Source organism: Rhinoderma darwinii, chromosome 8 (assembly GCF_050947455.1).
Source record: "Rhinoderma darwinii isolate aRhiDar2 chromosome 8, aRhiDar2.hap1, whole genome shotgun sequence".
Classification (NCBI taxonomy): domain Eukaryota; kingdom Metazoa; phylum Chordata; class Amphibia; order Anura; family Rhinodermatidae; genus Rhinoderma; species Rhinoderma darwinii.
In genome coordinates this window covers 88,987,478-89,008,318 of record NC_134694.1, presented here as the reverse complement: position 1 = coordinate 89,008,318, position 20,841 = coordinate 88,987,478, and the positions used below count along the sequence as shown (strand labels likewise).

Below are 20,841 nucleotides of genomic sequence, written 5' to 3'. Positions count from 1 at the left end.
TAAAATCAAAAAACGAAAAAAAATAAAAACGAATCAGAACTCTTCTTTGGAAGGAGAAAATAAAGCTGCCATTTATATTTGCTTGTATTTGCAACTAAAAGCGGTGACGTAATTGCCTGAAATTTAATTCTATGCTCTAGCTTTCCGCCACTTTGAATGCCAACTCATGTGTGAAGGTTACATTTCAGGCATAAGGTGCTACCATAGCCAGAAATAATGTGTGCGGGTTAATATATACATTAATCCCTTTTTAAAACAGCAGGATTGTCAGCACATCTGTAGATTGTAAGAATATAAAAGCTTCAGGCCTCTTGAAGATTGTTTGCAGATAATGAGATGTTCAGTTCTGCAGAAGCTGAGGCTAGTACTTTGTAATACTTAGACTAAGTTCACATCTCGTTTTGTGCACACGTACACATGGGGTGGAAAAAAGGATAGAGCGTAAGCACGCAAAACTTAAAAACGAGATGTGAACTTGGCCTTATTTGTAAATAAGAGCTTCAGCGTCAGTTGATTAGAAGAGGTTCTGCAGCAGCTGGGTTTTGTATTATACAGTACCACTGCCCAGCTACTGCAGATTAGTGTTTTTTTTCTTCTTCGAATGCTGCAGTGTCTCCAATCATATTACCATCCATAGTGCCCTTAAAAAATAAACAAATACCTTCTTGGCAATCCCCGCTCCTCTATTATTTACATGTGGAAGACTAGTCAGTAGCTACTAACATGCAACTTTCTCTGCCTGTGGGGAGCACTGGAGTAGGAACTTGCTGCATAAGCAGCATATGACCGATCGGTTTTGCTTGGAGAGATAAGTCATGTTTATGTAGAATTCTGCAATTGTGCAAATGTTCGTTTTGTACGCATCAATGGAAAAATACCATTGAGATGTATTATACGCTGATAATATACATACTTCTAGTGTAAGGATACTTTCATAAAACTTTTGACATAGCAGAAGTTTTGATCGGTGGGGGTCCGAGCACTGAGACCCCCACCGATGGCTAAAGTGATTCGGCAGAGGTGCTAAGGTGAGCGCTGCACGAGCCGAGCAAGCAGTTTACGGACTCAGACTTTCTACTATTGAGTCCATATACCGCTCACTCGAATTTCTGAGGTCAGCCGAGCAGATCCGAGCAGAAATAAAGCAGCACATCGCTCATCTTAGCACTTCTACCGCTTCGTTTTAGCGATCGGTGGGGGTCTCAGTGCTCGGACCCCCACCGATCAAAACTTTTGACATGTCACTAGGACAAGTCAAAAGTGTTATGAAAGTATAGTTACACTTTAAATGAATATATGCAATAATAATAATAGTAAAAAAGCGGAGGGCCTGCTCACACCTGCTTTGGTGCTTCCGTTCTGCTCCGTCAGAGGAGCAGAACGGCGAAATTACCAGAAGTGCAGGTTTTGTTCTATGACGGACACCATCGGCGCCCGACAAAACCCATTGACTTTAATGGGTTCTGTCGGGTTTCGTTCAGTCAGGGTGTCCACGGTCTTACCAGAAACCATAGAGCAGCATGCTGCGCTGTTGTTTCAGGTATTTTCAGATGGACCTGTGACAAAGGGCCCCTAACGGCGCCTCCAACACAGATGAGAACAGGCCCTTAGAAGCAATTAAGTGTAGATTTTACAGCGGAATTACATGCGGTTTTAATGCGGATTTTCCGCATCAAATTACGCAACGTGTGAATCTAGCCTAATGTGGCAGAGACAGCACATGTATGCGTAGCCAGTGTTTACACCAGATGTGACGCTTGGAGAGTGGGGTCAGAATTATGACAGGGCAATATAGGTAAGTATATATAATAAAAAAATCAGTCTCTGGAAAGCCTTGTTAAGTGTAATTCCCAAATCATTCGTACAACATTGTGGCATGATCATGGGTTTAGGGGCGATTACAGCTGTTTGTTCTATATTATATATTGTTTGCGGTAAAGGACCCTTGTCTTGCATATATTGTGTTACAAAGGACAATTGTGATGGACTTTTATTTGCAGCTGGCAACCGGAGCGACAGATCCCTTTCCATGATGTAAGGTTCCCGCCGCCTTCAGGTTACAATAAGGACATTAATGAAAGTGATGAAGTTGAGGTGAGTAGAACCTCCGTTGTAGTAGTTGGATGTGCGTAGCGTTCTTATCGCCCCCATCCCTGTGTTCTTCTGATATATCATTCTAATAATAAACTGTTCTTTTTTCCATTTATTCTTTAGTTTTTGAGGGTGAAAGGCGAAGATGATTTCATGGTAGGTTGCGAGGAATGCCAGTTTACTTAACCGCATATTCTTCTTCCGCAGATAAACAATGTCCTCGGTATTGCACATCTATGTTGTGTTTTTGCTGTGTGTACGCCTTGTTGTGAATTTTGCCATCTGGGCTGAGGAAACAACATCACTTTTCATAGGTCAGCGGACTTAACGTACAGGGACAAGGCACTTAAGCTACATTCACACGAGCGTGACAGATTTTACACGTGTAAATCTGTCCATGTGTGTTGCGTTATGCATCAGTGTGCTTTGCGAAATGCATGCGATTTTCAAGTACTCGCAAGCACTTTTTTTTTCCATGTAATTGATGCGTAAAACATGGACAGCACACGGATGTGCATCCGTGTGGTGTCCGTGGTTTTCACGCACCTATTGACTTCAATGGGCGGCTAGGTGTGTGAAAATGCACCAATATAGGACATGCAGTGAGTTTTACGCAACGACACTCGCTGCGTGAAAACCTACGCATGTGTGAATAGCCCCATTGATTTCAATGGGGCATTGTGCCATGTTCACGCTCGTGTGAATGAGCCCTTAGGGTATTATTTATGTAATTCCTTTGTGATGTGTAGCAGGATCAGGCTGTAACGTCTATTAGAGTATCAAACTATTTTATCAATGTGGATGAATGACCGAAAATGGCATGCAAAATAATATTCTAATAAAAATGTGACATTCTGGCTCGATGTAAAATATTTCCAATTTAACCTGACTGTTATTTAGTTTGAAATGATTTTTTATCCTCTTTTTTTCGGGTTTTGGAACACAAATGCTTTCGCTTCACCATTCGCTTCATCGCGGGAAACCCCAAATCAATACAATCGGCTTCGGTGATAAGTTTGTCTCCTTACAAGTGTTGGAAAAGCATTGTTACTGTGATATCTTTATCTGTTTGATCGGCGTATATAATGCTTGACATCAACAAGGTTTAAACCTTTTTTACACACGCTTTTGGTGTGCAGCGGTTTTTTTTAGAGCCAAAAAAAGGCATAGAAAAACACTTCACGTTTTTAGGTAAATTGTACATGCGTTTTTTTGTGGTGTGTTTTTCAACATAGTGTTTTACTGCCTGCGTTTTTTTGTCTTAGTTGGAGTTTTCCACATTGCAAATTTTGTGATTCAAACATCCTGTGAGGCAAAGATTCCCTTTTGCAATAAATAGATTTTTTTCTGAAAAAAAAAAACCCCACCAAAAACTCCATAAAAAGAAATACAATGCACATTAATCACAAAATTTGCAATGTGGAAAACTCCAACTAAGACGTGCGGTTTTTTGAAGAGGCAAAAAAAAAAAAAAATATCAATAGAGGTCTATGGGGAAAAAAAATAGGTTTTTGTTAGGTTTCTAGTTTACCCTTTAAATTGGAGGTTTATATTTGGTAATTCTTTGTTTCTATGTTGCATTTACAATTGTACCCTAGTATAAAACTATTAGCTTAATTTCTCCCTTTTTAAATGTTTTACTTTATATAGAAAAGCAGGCGTAACAAAATAAACTTCCCTGTGGCAGCTCTTCCTGTCACCGTCCTCAATATATAGACACGGTTTCTTGTCCCCTATATTCTTCCAGTAAGGCCACTTTCACATGGCAGTATTTTGGTCAGTATTTTCCATCAGGTAAGTGTACCATAAACGGAGAATAAGAAAGATTTACACCTCTTCCATCTTTTGGACGCGCTCCTGCTTTGGCTTCTAAATACTGAAGCAAAATACTGACCAAAACATCCAAGTGTGAGAGTGGTCTAAAGAGACCAGGGAGGCTGGCGTGGACTGTTGGAATTGGAATTCCCTAATATGAAGAAGTGAAGATTCACCAAAGAAAAACCTTCACTTGAAATATGTGTACAATAAAATGAAAGCGCCAATTAGCGGTAACTAGGCCTTATTTATCAGACTTGCCCATGGCAACCAATCCGAGATTATCTTTCATTTTGAAACTGCACTGGGGGGAAATGGAAGCTACACTGTGATTGGTTGCTATGGACAACAAGGCAGTTTTTCTGTTCCAGGCAGTTTTGGTAAATGAGACGTGTAGTTCTGGTCTTGATGCTGTTTATACGCGCAGGTTTCTTTTTGCATCTTTTGTACATGTGATACGTGTAGTTGGGCTGCGGGCTGTTGTGTGCTTCATTTTATTGATGTTGTAGTGTGATATTGTTCGCACATAGTGATTTGTGAGTATACTGGTTACACTAAAACTTTCATCCGCTCGGAAAAGGAACTTGGTTGCTGAGAGGGGTTTCTTACGGACTGTTAGTGTTGCTCATAGCAATTAATCGTATCTCTGCATTTGTTTTCAGATCTGCTGTGAAAAAATAGTTAGAATCGTATTGGTTGCTATGGCAACACTGACACTTTTTATTAGCCCGATAGAACCTTTTAAGGACAATAGAGTTTGCCTGGGTTCGCACGGCACAGTAAAAACACATTTTTGGCCACGATTTTTACGAAACTGCACCATTTTGCGAAAATTGCAGCAAATGACCGAGATGTGTGATGTCAGCCTTTTTGTTTTCTGCAGAGGCCACATGGAACTTGTTAAGTGAATGCGTTTATGGCGTCTAGTGTTAAGATGACCTACACGTTACACTGAGCTTACATGTGCCTGTTCATGAGGGGTGTCAGGGGTGCTAGCAGTCTACGGCCAGCTTGGGCTTTGGTTTTATTCCCTTTCGGTCAAGGGTTTCTGTGTTTTTGGCAACACAAATCGCATAGTCTGTAGTATTATTCTTGCGGTCAAAAATACCGTGACCTAGAGTGAAAACCTGACGGACCCCATTATAAATCAATGTGGTCCATTGGCATCTGTTAGAAAACGGGCCTGTCTTGGTTTTAATGGCTCCGTTTATAAATGGAAGTCAGACCGCTAGTGTGCACAGTGCCTTATTAATGTAGTTAGGAAGCATTTCAAGTTGGTGGGACATCTGTTTTTAACTTAAAACTTTTCTGATTCGCGCTCAAACTTTGCAATGTCCCCTGTCAAAGTTGAGGTCCTGACTCGGAAGATACAATTTGACATAGCGTTAATGGCAACGTTTGAGCACATATAGCACTTTACTATGTATACAACTAGTTTAGAGCTCCTTTGGCATGGAACGACTCGTTCTTTATACCTTACATATGAAACTATTTGCACGCCACTTAGTGTATTATGGAGCCTGACCACAATTGACACATGATAAGCTGGTTTATATGTGCCGTATGTTCATCTAAGTTTTCAATGTAGAAATTCGAGTTTGAAATCTAAGAAGGAGTTTATATTTTTTATACTGGTGTGGAAATAAGACACATACGCTTGCATATGCATATCTGAAAACTCCAAGCCAACCTGATACAATACAGAATCCGTCAAAATCACTCTTCTATCCTAGAAATTAGTTCTAGCTAATATAGCAGGTGTTTCATTCTTATATCTGTTCCTTCCCGTTTTGGTGTGTATTTCTTTACTACTGTTTTTGGCATTGCATGTCGTAGGTGTTTTGTTTTGGGTTTTAAAAAAAACAAAAAACGGGGATGGATTCAAAAAAGAAAAGTGTAAGTCTTTCCTTCAGATTTATTTTTGGTTTAGGATATATCCCCGGCTTAAGAAAGTACATGCAGCAGCCCATCAAATCTGCCTTGTATGAAGAAGGCCTTAATGGGGTTATCCGGGATGTGAATTTCTTTTTTTTTTTTTATTAGCGGCTGGAAATTAAATAAATAAAACAAAAAATCAATACTTGCCTCCGGCGATCCAGGGCTGTCGCTCTCCCGGTGGTTATTTACATGTGTTGCTTTTTTGTTTATTTCATTTCTAGCCCCTAATTAAAAAAAATTGCACCTTTAAAGGATTCTTAGGCCATGTGCAGACCCTGTGGATATGGCCTGAAATCTGTGGCAAAATCCACGTCCAATGGTGAAATCCTCCGGTTTTGCTGCGACTTACAGCCTAAAAGGCATCTTGACGGTGATGTGAAAACTCTGCATTCGTGCTTACTTACATGCAGCTTTGTAATTCTTATTGACAGATGCTTGCAGCAAACATTAGACAGCATAGGGTAAAGTGCGCGTGGAGTCAGAGAAATCCAGGGACCTCGAAGGCAATAAAAAGATCGTTTTAAAGCAAATTATAAGAACAATACACTGGAGAGAAAAAGGAAGGTATGTATAGGGCCTTTTACACCTGCCGATATTCGGCCGGTGCAGCGAGCGCCGATCAACGAGACATCGTTGATCGGCGCTCGTTTACTCTTGTCACACAAAGCTATGGATGGGGACGAGCAGTCGTTACTCCGATCGCTCGTCCTCGTACATTATTATCATATCAGCAGCGCGTCTCCCTGTTTACACAGGGAGATGTGCTGCTGACAACGATAATATAATGTTTCACTTTTTTAAAACGATACGATCAGTAGATGATCGAGCGTTTGCTCGTTCATCTGCTGATCGCTGCCCTGTTTACACAGGACAATTATCAGGAACGAGCTTCCTATCAAGGCTTGCCTGCCCGATAATCGCCCACTGTAAAAGGACCTTATGAAATAGATTAGGAAACAAGAACGCTGGCTTGATGAAACACAAAATAGCTATAACAAAGCAGACCGAGAGACACGAGCAGCTCCTGCAATGATTATATGAGAGAGCAGTACTAAGAAGAGAACTTACATGTCTCCCAGGAGCTATGCACTGGCGGTTCAAGATTGAGAGATTCATGGCTTGGAGGTGTGGGCAGGAAGTCCCGCCCCCCTGTATTATACTGGCAGATTTGCATATTTGTGACACGCCCACTATGAAGAGAACAGTGGAGCAGCTGAAACTGGGGGTATAAGAGGTGAAAAAAAATTCTGAAAAAGTGGGCGGAACGTCATAACATCATTGGAAATAAAGAGCATGACGATTTTGAACTTTTTGATGAAAACTCAGGTACGCTTTAATGCTTTTTTAATATGTTTTCCAGGTTTATTCCAGAGCAAATGAAAAAGAGCCATGCTGCTGGTGGCTTGCTAAAGTTAGAATGATAAAGGGTGAGGTAGGAATATGTCTAATATTTTTTTTGTACGATATTGTATCGTTTGTAATTTAAAAAGAGGCGCTTTTCTCTACTAGCCAGAAAATTATGGAAAGGTGATGGTAACGCCAAACATCTTATGTTTTATGTTTTTCTTCTTGCCTAGTTTTACGTAATAGAATATGCGGCTTGTGACGCCACCTATAATGAGATTGTCACCTTAGAAAGGCTGCGATCTGTAAACCCAAACAAGCCAGCAACAAAAAACACCTTCCACAAAGTGAAGCTGGACGTCCCTGAAGATTTGCGGCAAATGTAAGTTACTCAAACCACAGAATTATTCAATCTTATTTATCTTACAGATATTCATTAATTGTCTGAATAAAATAAAGGTTGGATTTTTATTTTTTTTCATTACCCTTTGTTCCATTTTGTGCATTCTTTACATTTCATTCCATATAGAAAGTATTAATAAAAGGTAATCTAATGAGAATAAGTAACCAGTAACAAAATGTACAATATTCTATATAATTTATTTATTGTACTTTTTAAAATGTTTTTCCAACCCTTTGATTTTGTAACAAAACAACTAAAACCTGATGGGCCCATTATAAGTCAATAAGTAAAAAAAAAAAGCAATGGATCATAACCTATCCATCAAATGTCCTGTAAAACGGTTCCAATGTGAACAGAGCCTAAGGCTGACAGTCATGGAAATTGTTCAGCTGACACAATTTCGAATATCTGGAGATTATAATGTTATTATATTGGCATATTTACATGTTTTTTTCCTGATTTTAGGTGTGCAAAGGAATCTGCTCACAAAGATTTCAAAAAAGCGGTTGGAGCGTTTTCAGTAACCTATGATTCAGAAAATGCCCAGCTTGTCATCTTGGTAGGTATTGCAGTTATCCTTCCTAATAGGATGTAAGTCACTGACAGGAAGTAGAATGGATATAAGTACTAATATCCACCCCACTTCCTTTCAGTGAATTGTTTTTGACACCGTGGACGTGTATTTATCCACTACTCGGTGATTAACTAATCGAATGTAAGAGTAACTGTACTCTCCTTTTTAGTATGGTTACGCTTTTTGTGCTTTTTGCAATGCTTTATTCCCTGTATTTCAAATTATTGAATTATCGAGAGTGTAAGTCTATGTATAACACTGGGGTCAAATTGACCACAATTATAAAAAAAAACATTTTCAACGTATATTAGATTAATTTTTTTTTTATTTTAAGACTGCTCCAATGGTTATTAATAGATGAAAGTTCTACATATGCCCAGTTAAGGGTATGTCATTGTTGACAACCATTTTTTCTTTATTATTATTATTAATATTTTTATTATTTCTCCAATTAATCTAAAATATGAAAAGAAGAAACTTTAAAAATTGACTTCAGAAGAATTTCCTATCGTTGTCTACAGCTCTTATGTGTCTCCATGGTAACCACAGTTGACAACAAACAAACCCTGTGTAGTCTAAAACCGTTGTCCCCTTTGTCTTGGTGACCTACCAAATGTACTTTATCAAAAAGCAGGCGATAGATGGAAGGGAGTATGTCTGCAGGATCTGACTACACAGGGTTTGTTTTTCTGTTACCATGGAGACACATATGAGATATATATATATATATATATATATATATATAATGGTTGCAAAAGTATGCATAGCCTTAATGACCGGGCCTAAAAAGACCTCATCACCCGCTAAATGTTTCTGTTTTTTACCTTTTTGCCTTTCAGCAGTCATAAAATAAAAAAGTTTTCATTGACGTGGCCATGAGGCCTTGTTTTATGTGGGAGAAGTTGTATTATTTTTTTTCGCAGTTGGGGTGTAGAAAAATTATTTTTACAGCGTGAATATAGAAAAAAGCGATTCTCTGCATCGTTTTTCTTGTTTATTTTTTATCCCGTTCACGTTCCACGCTAAATAATTTAGATTATTATTAGATTCTTCAGGTTATTATGGTCGTGTAGAAACCTAGAGGATGAGCGTTCACAGGAGCGCTCATCAGCCTCTTCTACAGCGACGCCAAAAGATGTCGCTGTAGACTAAGCACCTGCACCGCCTGTCGTCAAAAGACGGTGGGCAGTCGCTAAGGGGTTAATGGAGTTGTCCAGGATTAGAAAAAATGTTGCTATTTTCTTTCAAAAACAATGCCACAATTGAAGTGAATGAGGCTGAGCTGCATTACCACACACAACTTGTGGACAAGTGTAATGCTGTTTTTGGAAGACCGCAGCAATGTGTTTTTTTTTTTAAATCCTTAAAAAAGAAAGCCCCTATAGCCGATAACCCATTGTTATAGTGAGGAGAATCTTAGAGACACGTATGTCACTTTGTTTTGTATAATCTTTACTTCATCTCTTTACAGTCGGTCAATGAAGTTACAATTAAAAGGGCGAATATGTTGAGTGACATGCATTTCCGAAGCCTCCGGACAAAATTGTCTTTAATGTTGAGGAACGAAGAAGCCAGCAAGCAACTTGAAGTATGTCGATTTTAATGTCATTTTACAGTGCAGCCATTATTGCCGGCAAGTCTGTGGCATCGTAAGGTGTTTGAGTAACAGGATTCATCGCCTTAATAACCTTGTATATTGTACATCCGAGGATGCATATAATATCTGTTTTTTTGCAGAGCTCACGGCAGCTAGCATCCAGATTTCATGAGCAATTTGTTGTACGAGAAGATCTGATGGGTTTAGCCATCGGCACTCATGGCGCAAATATACAGCAAGCTAGGAAAGTACCAGGGGTGACTGCAATTGATTTGGATGAAGACACATGTACATTTCATATTTATGGTGAGGTAAGGGTTAAACCACTGAATCTCCTAGCTCTACACTTAAGTTGGACACCAGATCTGTAATCGCACTCATCGCTGGAGCAGCAATGAGCTAAATACACTTTATAACTTCTTTTGACTTCACATAACGCGGATTTCCAATCGATTTCACTTGTTTAGGACCAAGACGCTGTAAAGAAAGCCAGGACATACCTAGAATTTGCTGAAGATGTAATCCAAGTTCCTCGAAATTTAGTAGGTATGTCATTTTGTTTATCCTGCCACATTAAAGAGGTTTTATCAGACGTAAACTGTTTATAGTATTTTATTATAGAAAACGCTCTCAACAAGTGCCGCAGTAGTAACCGTAATGAACGAACAGTGGTGTGTACAGTGCTGTGACATAGTCGCTGTCATTATATAACAATGACATGCATTATTTCCAGCACATGGCCCAGTGTCATTTGTATTACTCATCCAGATCATGTTTTGACCACATGGTGGCAGTCGGCAGTATGGATACTGTATATAAAATACTGTTACTTCAATAGAAAACAAATCATTTGTAAGGCTCTGTTCACATCTGTGTTGGTGATGTTCGTCACTTTTGACAGCTAGAATCACTCAGCATGCAGCGATATTCTTCCGGTCAACACAATGAATTTCCGATGGAGCCCATCATAAGTCAATATAAGCAGTTCTAAACAAAAGCCATGATGCCCGTGTAAATGTGGTTTGACTGCTTACAGTGGGCATTTCTTAGTTGACTAAAAATGCAGTTTTTAGATTTTAAATTTCAATATATTTTTGGGATTAAAAAAACCCCCCAATGTATTAGACCTTGCCGTTTTTCTTTTCAACTTCCACTCTTATTTTGCATTAAAAACACACAGGAATTGCTGACACTCTTTGAAAGTTTCTTGCCATTGTAGCTTTGCCATTATATTCAATGTGGGAAAATGGCTGCATTATAAGCCACATGTACAAATCCGCGATCGCGGCCTCTACATGCTTTATGAGATGTTGCTTGATTTTTATTCAATGCAACTACCTATGTGAACCGGCATGGTTATTGATATTCCTCCACCTTTACCCTAGCACACCTTTTAGAAATGTAATAAAGTTATAAAAACAGTGAAACAGAGTATTCTTTCTTGGTTGTTAGACCAACTTACCTAAACTTTCCTTTTGCTGTGTTAGAAAGCAAAAAAATTACATTTCACTACAGTATTTTTATTACTAATACAAGTCATGTATTGTTTATTTTATTACAGGAAAAGTCATTGGGAAGAATGGAAAACTCATTCAGGAAATTGTGGATAAATCAGGGGTGGTTAGAGTCCGGATTGAAGCCGAAAATGATAAAAATATTTCCCAAGAGGAGGTAAATGTTTGCTTTTATTTAATCTTTGCTTTCAGTTATCGTCATTGCAGATTTATTTGGAATTTGATCCATTTGTTCTGATTATTTGATATGACTCTGCATGTGTATGTACTTGAGACTGTTCGGCTATGTTCACACGGGGTATTTTGCCGAGTTTTTTGACGCGGAAACCGCGTCGCAAAACTCGGCAGAAACGGCCCGAGAACGCCTCCCATTGATTTCAATGGGAGGCGTCGGCGTCTTTTTCCCGCGAGCAGTAAAACTGCCTCGCGTGAAAAAGAAGCGACATGCCCTATCTTCGGGCGCTTCCGCCTCTGACCTCCCATTGACTTCAATGGGAGGCAGGAGAAAGCGTATTTCTCGCTGTTTTATGCCCGCGGCGCTCAATGGCCGCGGGCGAAAAACGGCGCGATAATTGCCGCGAAAATCTGCGTGCAGGGAGAGGAATATCTGCCTCAAAGTTCCAAACGGAATTTTGAGGCAGATATTCCTCCCCCAAAATACTCCGTGTGAACATAGCCTTATAGTAATTTGTGCAGAGCCTAAAGGGCCTTTTACACGGGTCAATAATCAGGCAAACGAGGGTTCATATGAACGCTCGTTCCCAATCATTGTCCTGTGTAAACGGCAACGATCAGCCGATGAACGAGCAAACGCTTGTTCATCGGCTGATTTATATAGTTTATGCAGCTCAAAATATTATGGTTGTCGGCAGCACATCTACGAGTGTAAACAGGGAGACGCGCTGCTGACATGATGGAAATGCATGAGGACGAGCGATCGCAGTAGCGACCACTCGTCCCCATACATAGCTCCTTGTGGAAGGCGCAAACCAGCGCCGATCAACGAGCGGTCTCGCTGATCAACGCTAATTTTTACGATTAATATTGGTCGGTGTAAAAGGACCTTTAGGTCTTATTATATAATCATGTGACCACTCCCTGATTAAATCACATGGACAAGATTCACCGGTTGCCGTATTGTTTACAAATGACACAGGGTTACTGAATCTTTGTTCTATATTTAGAGAACATGGTTCATTAGCAAGAGTCTTATCTTAAAATAGGCTTCAGTTTTTGCGTAACTGAGGAAGACCTTCAAACAATGTAACACAACCTGTAATGTGTCTGCAGCATGCAAATATTGAAATTGTGATCATTTGCTTCTAGGGAATGGTCCCCTTTGTATTTGTTGGCACTAAGGACAGTATCACCAATGCCACCGTTCTGCTGGACTACCACCTTAACTATTTAAAGGTAACTTTTTACTGTTTAAGGTTTAACCCCATTGCATTGTAATGCACATTAACTCTAAACTACCAGTTCTAATGTGAATTTGCTTTTTTTTATTATTACGGTTCTTTTACACATCTCTTATTTTCAGCTTTTTACTCAGTTTGTCAAAATTCTAAGCGGTTATCTCAACCTATAAGCCCTTAGGCAAGCCATACACAATATATTCTGAGAATATTTTCAGGACCAGCTTTAAATAATCACCTGGCATTAGACTCGCTTTATATTTGAGTACATGTTTAGGCAGGTATATGAGGATAATGCTGATTTTTCTATAAATTTAAGGTAAAGCAAAGAAGATTTAGAGATAAAAAGAACATAACTCTGTGAGAAGGATTCTCCACCAAAATGAACAATTGAGTTACTTTGGGTTTCTGTGATGTGTCATAGACAGAAATGTAGCATGTGATTTCCCCTGTGGTCTAGAGGGTAAAATAATGTCTAAAACAGTGAGAGTAAGGGCTTATTTAGACGAACGTGATATACGTCCGTGCAATGCGCGTGGTTTTCACGCGCCTCACACAGACCTATATTAGTCTATGGGGCCGTGCAGACAGTCAGTGATTTTTACGCAGCGTGTGTCCGCTGCGTAAAACTCACGACATGTCCTATATTTGTGCGTTTCTCGCGCATCACGCACCCATTGAAGCACTTCCGCGTGACGCGCGTGATTCGCGCAAGAGCAGTAAAAAGTATGAATGAAAACCGAAAAGCACCACGTGCTTTTCTGTTTACAAACAGAGTGTCATAATGATGGCGGCTGCGCGAAAATCACGCAGCCACGCATCATATGGTGATGACACACGGAGCTGTTAAGTACCTTTTGCGCGCGCAAAACGCCACGTTTTTTTGCGCGCGCAAAACGCACACGGTCGTGTAAATCCAGCCTAAAGTTGGTCTTTACTTATTAAAATTAGAATTTACAAACACCAGCAGCCTAGTGTGAGGACAGGTCTGCTATCCTATTGGCCTAAAATACAAACAAAAATATTGTGCAGTTTGGCAAATAGTTAGCTGTATTCGTGAGTTGCCTCCTCCCGCCCCTCTCAGCAGTAATTGATGACTGGTGATTGAGTGATTGATGAGTGGCTGCTGTGTATGCAAATTCCTCGTTAACCCCTTCCCGCCCAGCCCTGTGATGGTACATCGCGGAAACTGCAGTTCCTGCGTATCAACTTACTGTTGTGGTACTGTGATGGCATGGGCTTGCGGGGGCTCCCTGTATTATACAGCCGACACCCCGCACTCTAATTGCCGGCATCAGAGATAACTGATCTCGAATGTTTAACCTCTTAGATGCGATTGCACAGTGCCAATGGGTTAATTTGGCAGCCAGCGGCCTAACAGTTGTCTCCAAGTCTCCCATCTTACAGAAGCCTATAAGGCCCTGCCAGATCCAATGATGTCTTATTAATTCTGCACAGTAAAAGCACTTTTCATGGGGGAAAAAAGTGGTTTTTTTTTACACCCTCTAATAATTAATATTAATACGGACAGGAAACCTATTAGGCTCATGAGATCGGAGTGACAGATATATCCGTCGCTGTGTGGGATCAAGCACCCGCCTGTGATTAAAGGGTTTTCCCACAAGGAACATTTATACACATATCCACAGGATATGTCATAAATGTCAGATAGATGCGGGTCCCACCTCTGGGACCTGCACCCATCTCTAGAACGGGGCCCCCTAAACCCTGTTCTAGCTTTATCTTCTATCGCTGACTCCCGGCCACTTGCTGACTTTATGGTCGGGAGTTAAGAAAACAGCGTAGCTCGCTGAGTTACGCTGTTTTCGGAAGCCGCATAAAACTGAATGGTAGTTATGGAAACGGTGTAGCTCGCTTGCTATGCTACTTCCGTAACTGCTATTCACTACTATGGGAGTTATGGAAACAACGTAGCTCAGCGGGCTATACTGTTTTCGTAACTCCCGACCATAAAGTCAGCAAGTGGCCGGGAGTCAGCGATAGCAGACAAAGCTAGAACGGGGTTTTGTTGGACCCGCAACTATCTGACTCTTATGACATATCCTGTGGACATGTCATAAAAGTCCCTCGTGGGAAAACCCCTTTAAATATATTGTCACTTTACGTAAAAAGGTTAATGCAAATTTTATCAAAAGTTAACGTGTCTGCAAAAATTACTCTGGTTTTAAAGGGATATTCTTCTTTCGACGTTAAAGTTTATATCATAATAAAAAGGGCCTTCGTTTTCTAGACTAATGTCCTTTTTGCATGAATTCCTCACGATTTTCAAGAGATCTGCTTGCTGTCACTAAATTGGAACCCCATTGTTTTCGTCAATTGGCTTGAAATCTCTTTTGGCCATGAGACGGGCATACTAGTGTTCGGCTCATTAAAAAAAAAAAGAGAGAGCTCTAATCGCTGTGCCGTGCAACTTTATGTCCATCTCCAGGCAAGGACTGAGTCTCATCCTCAGATAAAGGCTCCAATTTACTGACCTGAAGGAGAAATTTTGTCAGCAAGGAGTATAAATATTTAAATATTGTCACACTTCTGGTTGTTCTGCGAATGAGCTTTATTTGCAGAGAATACAATACCCCAATAAAGCAATATTTCCACTATTAAACAGAAATAAATGTATGACTGTATCTATGAACATTAGTGTATCCGGTTTGTCAGAAGGATGTCCTTATTTCACTAGGAAGTGGACCAACTCCGCCTTGAACGGTTGCAGATTGATGAACAGCTTCGGCAAATTGGAGCCAGCTCGAGGCCTCCACCAAATCGCCCTGACAAAGAAAAGGGTTATTTGAGTGAAGACTGCAGTGGCATAGGAAGAGGAAGTCGACCTTATAACAACAGGGGACGTAATAGGAGGGGAACTGGTTATGCATCGGGTAAGTCAGTGCTGCTGTTCTTCAACATCCGTGCTTCTGGTTTTCCAAACTTAGGACCTGTTTTAAGAAGAAGAAAATCACCCAGGCTGGTATCCACTTTGGGCAAACAGAGTAAAGTAATGTAAGGTTCTTTACAATTAGAGGAGGTAAGATAGGGGTAAAATTGTTGGGAACCGTTAATCTTTGTTGTTTTTTTTTTATGTGGAATCCAGGTAAAATTTAATGATTAGTAAAAGGTTTGACATTACGTAATTTTGAAGGTGAAATAAATAATCTGGCCAAACATTTTATTGCAGGTACAAATTCTGAGGCGTCAAATGCTTCAGAGACTGAGTCTGACCATCGAGATGAGCTCAGTGATTGGTCCTTAGCACCCGCTGAGGAAGATCGTGATAATTATATTCGGAGGGGTGATGGAAGAAGGCGGGGTGGAACACGAGGTCAAGGACTGAGGGGACGTGGGGGTTTTAAAGGTAATTTTATTTTTTATTTATTTTTTAAATTGGTCTTGAATTAATAAAGTTTCGCCCCAACTAAATACCAAAATTATACCAATTCAGAAGTGGAAGAAAGTGTTTTGACATATCAAAATGTAAGCTTGGTGATAGTACATGGGCTCAGACTACTATTTTTGGCTACATGTGGCATGTTTTAGGCACATACTTCAGATTTTTCCAGCTGAATGTAGCCCCTAGCGGAGATGTAAACAGAGCCTTTTTGACTTATTGTACATGTGTGTCACTTCTCTAAGGATTTCAGAAGTTACGATCTAGGCTTGTGCTTGGAAAATTATAGTTACAGAAGTCTGACTGGTACAAAGAAGGATCAGTTGCGTTACATGAACTCCTCAACCACTTTTGTTTATGAAAAATGGAGGATTCCTTTATTTGAATACCCGGTGGGACATTACAGCATGTGTTAAAATGGTGTCATATTTTATTCTGTTTATTTTAGCAAATGATGACCAGTCTCGAACGGACAACAGACAGCGCAATTCGAGAGAGCCTAAAACAAGGACAGCAGATGGCTCTCTCCAGGTAAGTCAATCAGTAATTATGTAACCATTATACATTATTGAATAAATTATTGTGCAAACACAGATTCACATTTGGATTTTTTTGATTCTCTTTGTTCTAAAATTTATCGTTTTGGTTAATTGATTTTAAATAGGAGAAACATCTGGCTGGCCATGTCTCATGAGCTTCTTCAACTTTAAGGGCATGGCCCCACGTGGCGGTTTTCTTCCACAACTGTCCGCATCAATGTTGCACAGAATCTGCGTTGCAGATTCTGTGGCGGATCTGCCCAAAATGGGCAGTAAATTGATGCGGACTGGCCGTTGCGTATTGAGGTGAAAGTACTTCCCTTCTCTCTATCAGTGCAGGATAGAGAGAAGGGACAGCACTTTCCCTAGTGAAAGTAAACTAATTTCATACTTACCGGCCGTTGTCTTGGCGACGCGTCCCTCTTTCGACATCCAGCCTGACCTCCCTGGATGACGCGGCAGTCCATGTGACCGCTGCAGCCTGTGATTGGCTGCAGCCGTCACTTAGACTGAAACGTCATCCTGGGAAGCCGGACTGGAGGAAGAAGCAGGGAGTTCTGGGTAAGTATGAACTTCTATTTTTTTTACAGGTTGATGTATATTGTGATCGGTAGTCACTGTCCAGGGTGCAGAAACAGTTACTGCCGATCGCTTAACTCTTTCAGCACCCTGGACAGTGACTATTTACTGACGTCGCCTAGCAACGCTCCCGTAATTACGGGTGCACACACGTTGTCACCCGTAATTACGGGAGCCCCATTGACTTCCTCAGTCTGGCTGTAGACCTAGAAATATCCAGCCAGAATGAAGAAATGTCATGTTAAAAAATCAATACGCATCCGCAGCACACATAACATGTGCATGACATCTGCGGACTTCATTGCGGAATTTAGAATCTCCATTGAAGTCAATGGAGAACTTCCGCAATGAGTTCGCAACCAGTCCGCCACAGGTCCGCAACATCCATTGTATGCTGCGGACACCAAATTCCGCACCGCAGCCTATGCTCCGCAGCGGAATGAAACAAAGCCTACTAAAAAGAAGTGGAAGGCAATGGAGAAACGGATCCGCTGCGGAATGTCCAGAGCAATTCCGCCACGTGGGGCTTTGCCCTAAGGGTGTTGTCTACGATGAGACAAACCCTTTAATCAATAATCGAATCTTGCTGATTCTTTGTTGTTGCAGTTAGGGAGTTATTACACGTTTATGGCTGAGCCGTGGTAACTGCACGCTGTTAACCACTAATTGCTAGCTGCACCTGTACTTGCTGTGGTTTCAAGTGGCAAGTACAGGTGCAGCCTTGCAATTAATGGTAAACCGCGTGTGATTCCTGTGGCTAAGGCGAAATTCACACGAACGCAGTGTTTTTGCGCGTTGCAGTTCCGTGTGTCATAAGTGTTTGGTGCGTGGCTGCGTGATTTTCACGTATATGGCATCCTTATGACACGCGGTTTTGATGTTTAGAAAAAGAAATGAAGGAGGTGGTTTTATTTTTCCTGCATTTCTTTATCTACTGTTGCGCGAATCACGTGCAGCACACGGAAGTGCGTCCGTGTGCTGCTTGTGATTTTCACGCACCCATTGACTTCAATGGGTGCGTGATGCGCAAAACACGCTCAAGTATAGGACATGTCGTAAGTTTTACGCAGCGGACACACGCTGCGTGAAAATCACACACTGTCTGAACGGCCCCATTGACTTACATTGGTTCGTGCGACGCGCGTGATTTTCACGCGCGTATCACGGACGTGAAACACGTTCGTGTAAATAAGGCCTAAGCCCCTAATTTAATAGAGACAAATATCCAAGTAAATGTTATTTCAGTGCATGATCATTGGTTATATTTTTGGTTTATAATAAATGTATGGATAAATAACACAACTTTACCTTTCACATTCTAAAATGAATAACAAAATTTTCAGTGTTCGTCTGATTAGTGTAAAGGACTTTTACTCTACATTGTATTTAGCGGATCAGTGGATATTCATACTTAAAGGGAACCTGTCGTTAGATTTTAGTTCGCTAAACCACCAGCATGTCCTATATATTGCTGAAGAATAGCGACATAAAGCTGCCCCTCACAAAACTGTCCGTTTTAGCATTTAGTTATAATACAGCGTGGCCTGTATGTAAATTAAGAGAGATGAATCTTGAGATGATTTAAACGGCATTCTGCACATGCTCGGTGCACAGATGAAGCTGAGGCCAGTACACCGTCACTCGTTTCAGGACTTATCTCTTATCCGCGCACGCAGTATTATAACTTCTTTCTAGACAAAATGATAAAATGGACACTTTTGAGAGGGGCTTGTTTAGGACGCGATTTTCCAAAAGTGTAACAACATGCTGGTAGTTTAGTGCCTGAAAATCTAGTGACAGGTTCTCTTTAACCCCTTAACGACCGCCCACCATCTTTTGACAGCAGGCAGTGCAGGTGCTTAGTCTACAACTACTTCTTTTGGCGTCGCTGTAGAAGAGGCTGATGAGCTCTCCTGTGAGCGCTCATCCTCTTAAGCAGGAGCTGTAACTAACAGCACCTGATCGTAGAGAAGCCTCCTGAACACAGCTGGGGTCTGAAAACATTCGGACCCCAGGTGTTTAACCCTTTGATCGCCGTGGTCCGTGACCGCGGCAAGATCAAAGGGAACTCCCCTCTTTGATTGCGTCACTGGAAACCCGGCGACGTGATCAAAGAGCAGGAATCCCTCTGCAGTTAGTCCAGGGGACCTAGAAAGGACCCCACGGCTGTCTGTTCAGTTTGCCTTCTGTTAGGGCACACTATGTGCTGCCCTAACAGCAGCCGGTGTCATAGTGACACAGTATGATGTATTCCCATACAGGAGTATGCTAATACATTACAAGTAAAAAATAAAGTTATCCCTTAATGGGATTTAAAAAAAAGTACCAAAAAAAAAAAGTCATTATTTTTGGAAAAAATATATTTTATTGCCCCTACACTAAATAAAAACAAAAAACCTACACATATTAGGTATCCAAACGACCGTAATAACCTGAAGAATTAATGAACAAGAAAAGCGATGCCGATAATCGCTTTTTCCTATATACACACCATAAAAATACATTTTTTTCTACCTCCAAACTGGGGGGGGGGATTTCACCCGCATAAAACAAGGCCTCACACGGCCACTTCAATGAAAAAAATAAAGTTATGGCTACTGAAATGCAGAGAGGTAAAAAACGAAAAATTTATCTGGTCATTAAGGCCTTTTCAGGCTCGGTCATAAAGGGGTTAAGGGGTTATTTCCATCTCGGACATTTATGGCATCACCTCCGAATATGCCATAAATCTCTACATCAAGCCGCCGATTCCAGACGGGGACTAAGCGGAGAGGTGGCCACGTATACGAGGGCTTGTCCATTCTTTTCCATGCTAGTTATGGAAGCTGCTGTTTCCTGTAGATATTCCATAATTGTCTGTGATAAGAATAACCCTTTAACCATCCCAATTGTTCATTGTTGTTTTAGGAATTCCATCTCAATAAGAAGCAAATAGAAAGGAAGATGGCCCTATGTGGTTTCTTCCATATTATAAAAAAAAAATGTGGTTTCCTGCAGACCAAAAGTGTCCTTTGAGACTGTAAAATTTTCAGAAACTTGAATAAAGAACTTGCAGGAAATCAGACTGATGTTGCAGTTTGTCAGTCAGAGCCATACACCTACTTACCAGGCATAACCCCATTCATTCAACTATTTGTTTCAGATCCGAATTGACTGCAATAACGAGAGAAGTGTACATGCTAAAAGCTTGCAGAACACGCCCATGGAGGGCAATCGACTTCGCACTGGCAAAGACCGTATTCAGAAGAAAGAAAAGCCTGAGGCGGTGGACGGGCAGCAGATGGTGGTTAATGGCGTACCGTAACTTTACATTTCTCCTGTTCACACTCTAAGCAAATTCTAAGATTCATCGTATTTCACGTTATAGAAGCCTGTTAGGCCAAAGACTAATAGGCGAGAAGACACGGGGCATGAAGCAGAGCGTTCCTGTTAGCCTTATTTTGTTAGTATTGGCTATAAACCGTTTTCAAAGGTCAGACATTGGAAATCTATTTGCATTAAATATCAAACCTTCTGAGGCTTTCAAGTACATATTGCACTTGACTTAAAAAACTAAAAAAAAATAATTAAAAAAAAAAAGTATTTTTTGTTTAAAAGAGAAAATAAATGAAAAAATACTAAGCTGTGTGTTG

The 20,841-nt window shown here is 40.7% G+C and overlaps 1 protein-coding gene across 1 annotated transcript in view; it reads left to right on the top strand.

Moving 5' to 3' along the window:
• Positions 1-20,531, top strand: part of FMR1 (fragile X messenger ribonucleoprotein 1) — a 28,675-nt gene extending 8,144 nt beyond the window's left edge. The window contains 14 exon segments of the mRNA XM_075835884.1: positions 2,001-2,094; positions 2,215-2,247; positions 7,205-7,276; positions 7,422-7,570; positions 8,057-8,150; positions 9,637-9,753; positions 9,903-10,073; positions 10,230-10,308; positions 11,324-11,433; positions 12,603-12,689; positions 15,390-15,585; positions 15,882-16,058; positions 16,540-16,622; positions 20,352-20,531. Of these exon segments, the coding sequence (XP_075691999.1) occupies positions 2,001-2,094; positions 2,215-2,247; positions 7,205-7,276; positions 7,422-7,570; positions 8,057-8,150; positions 9,637-9,753; positions 9,903-10,073; positions 10,230-10,308; positions 11,324-11,433; positions 12,603-12,689; positions 15,390-15,585; positions 15,882-16,058; positions 16,540-16,622; positions 20,352-20,513 (1,624 nt within the window). The 3' untranslated portion in view covers positions 20,514-20,531.
• The last annotated feature ends 310 nt before the right edge of the window (positions 20,532-20,841 follow it).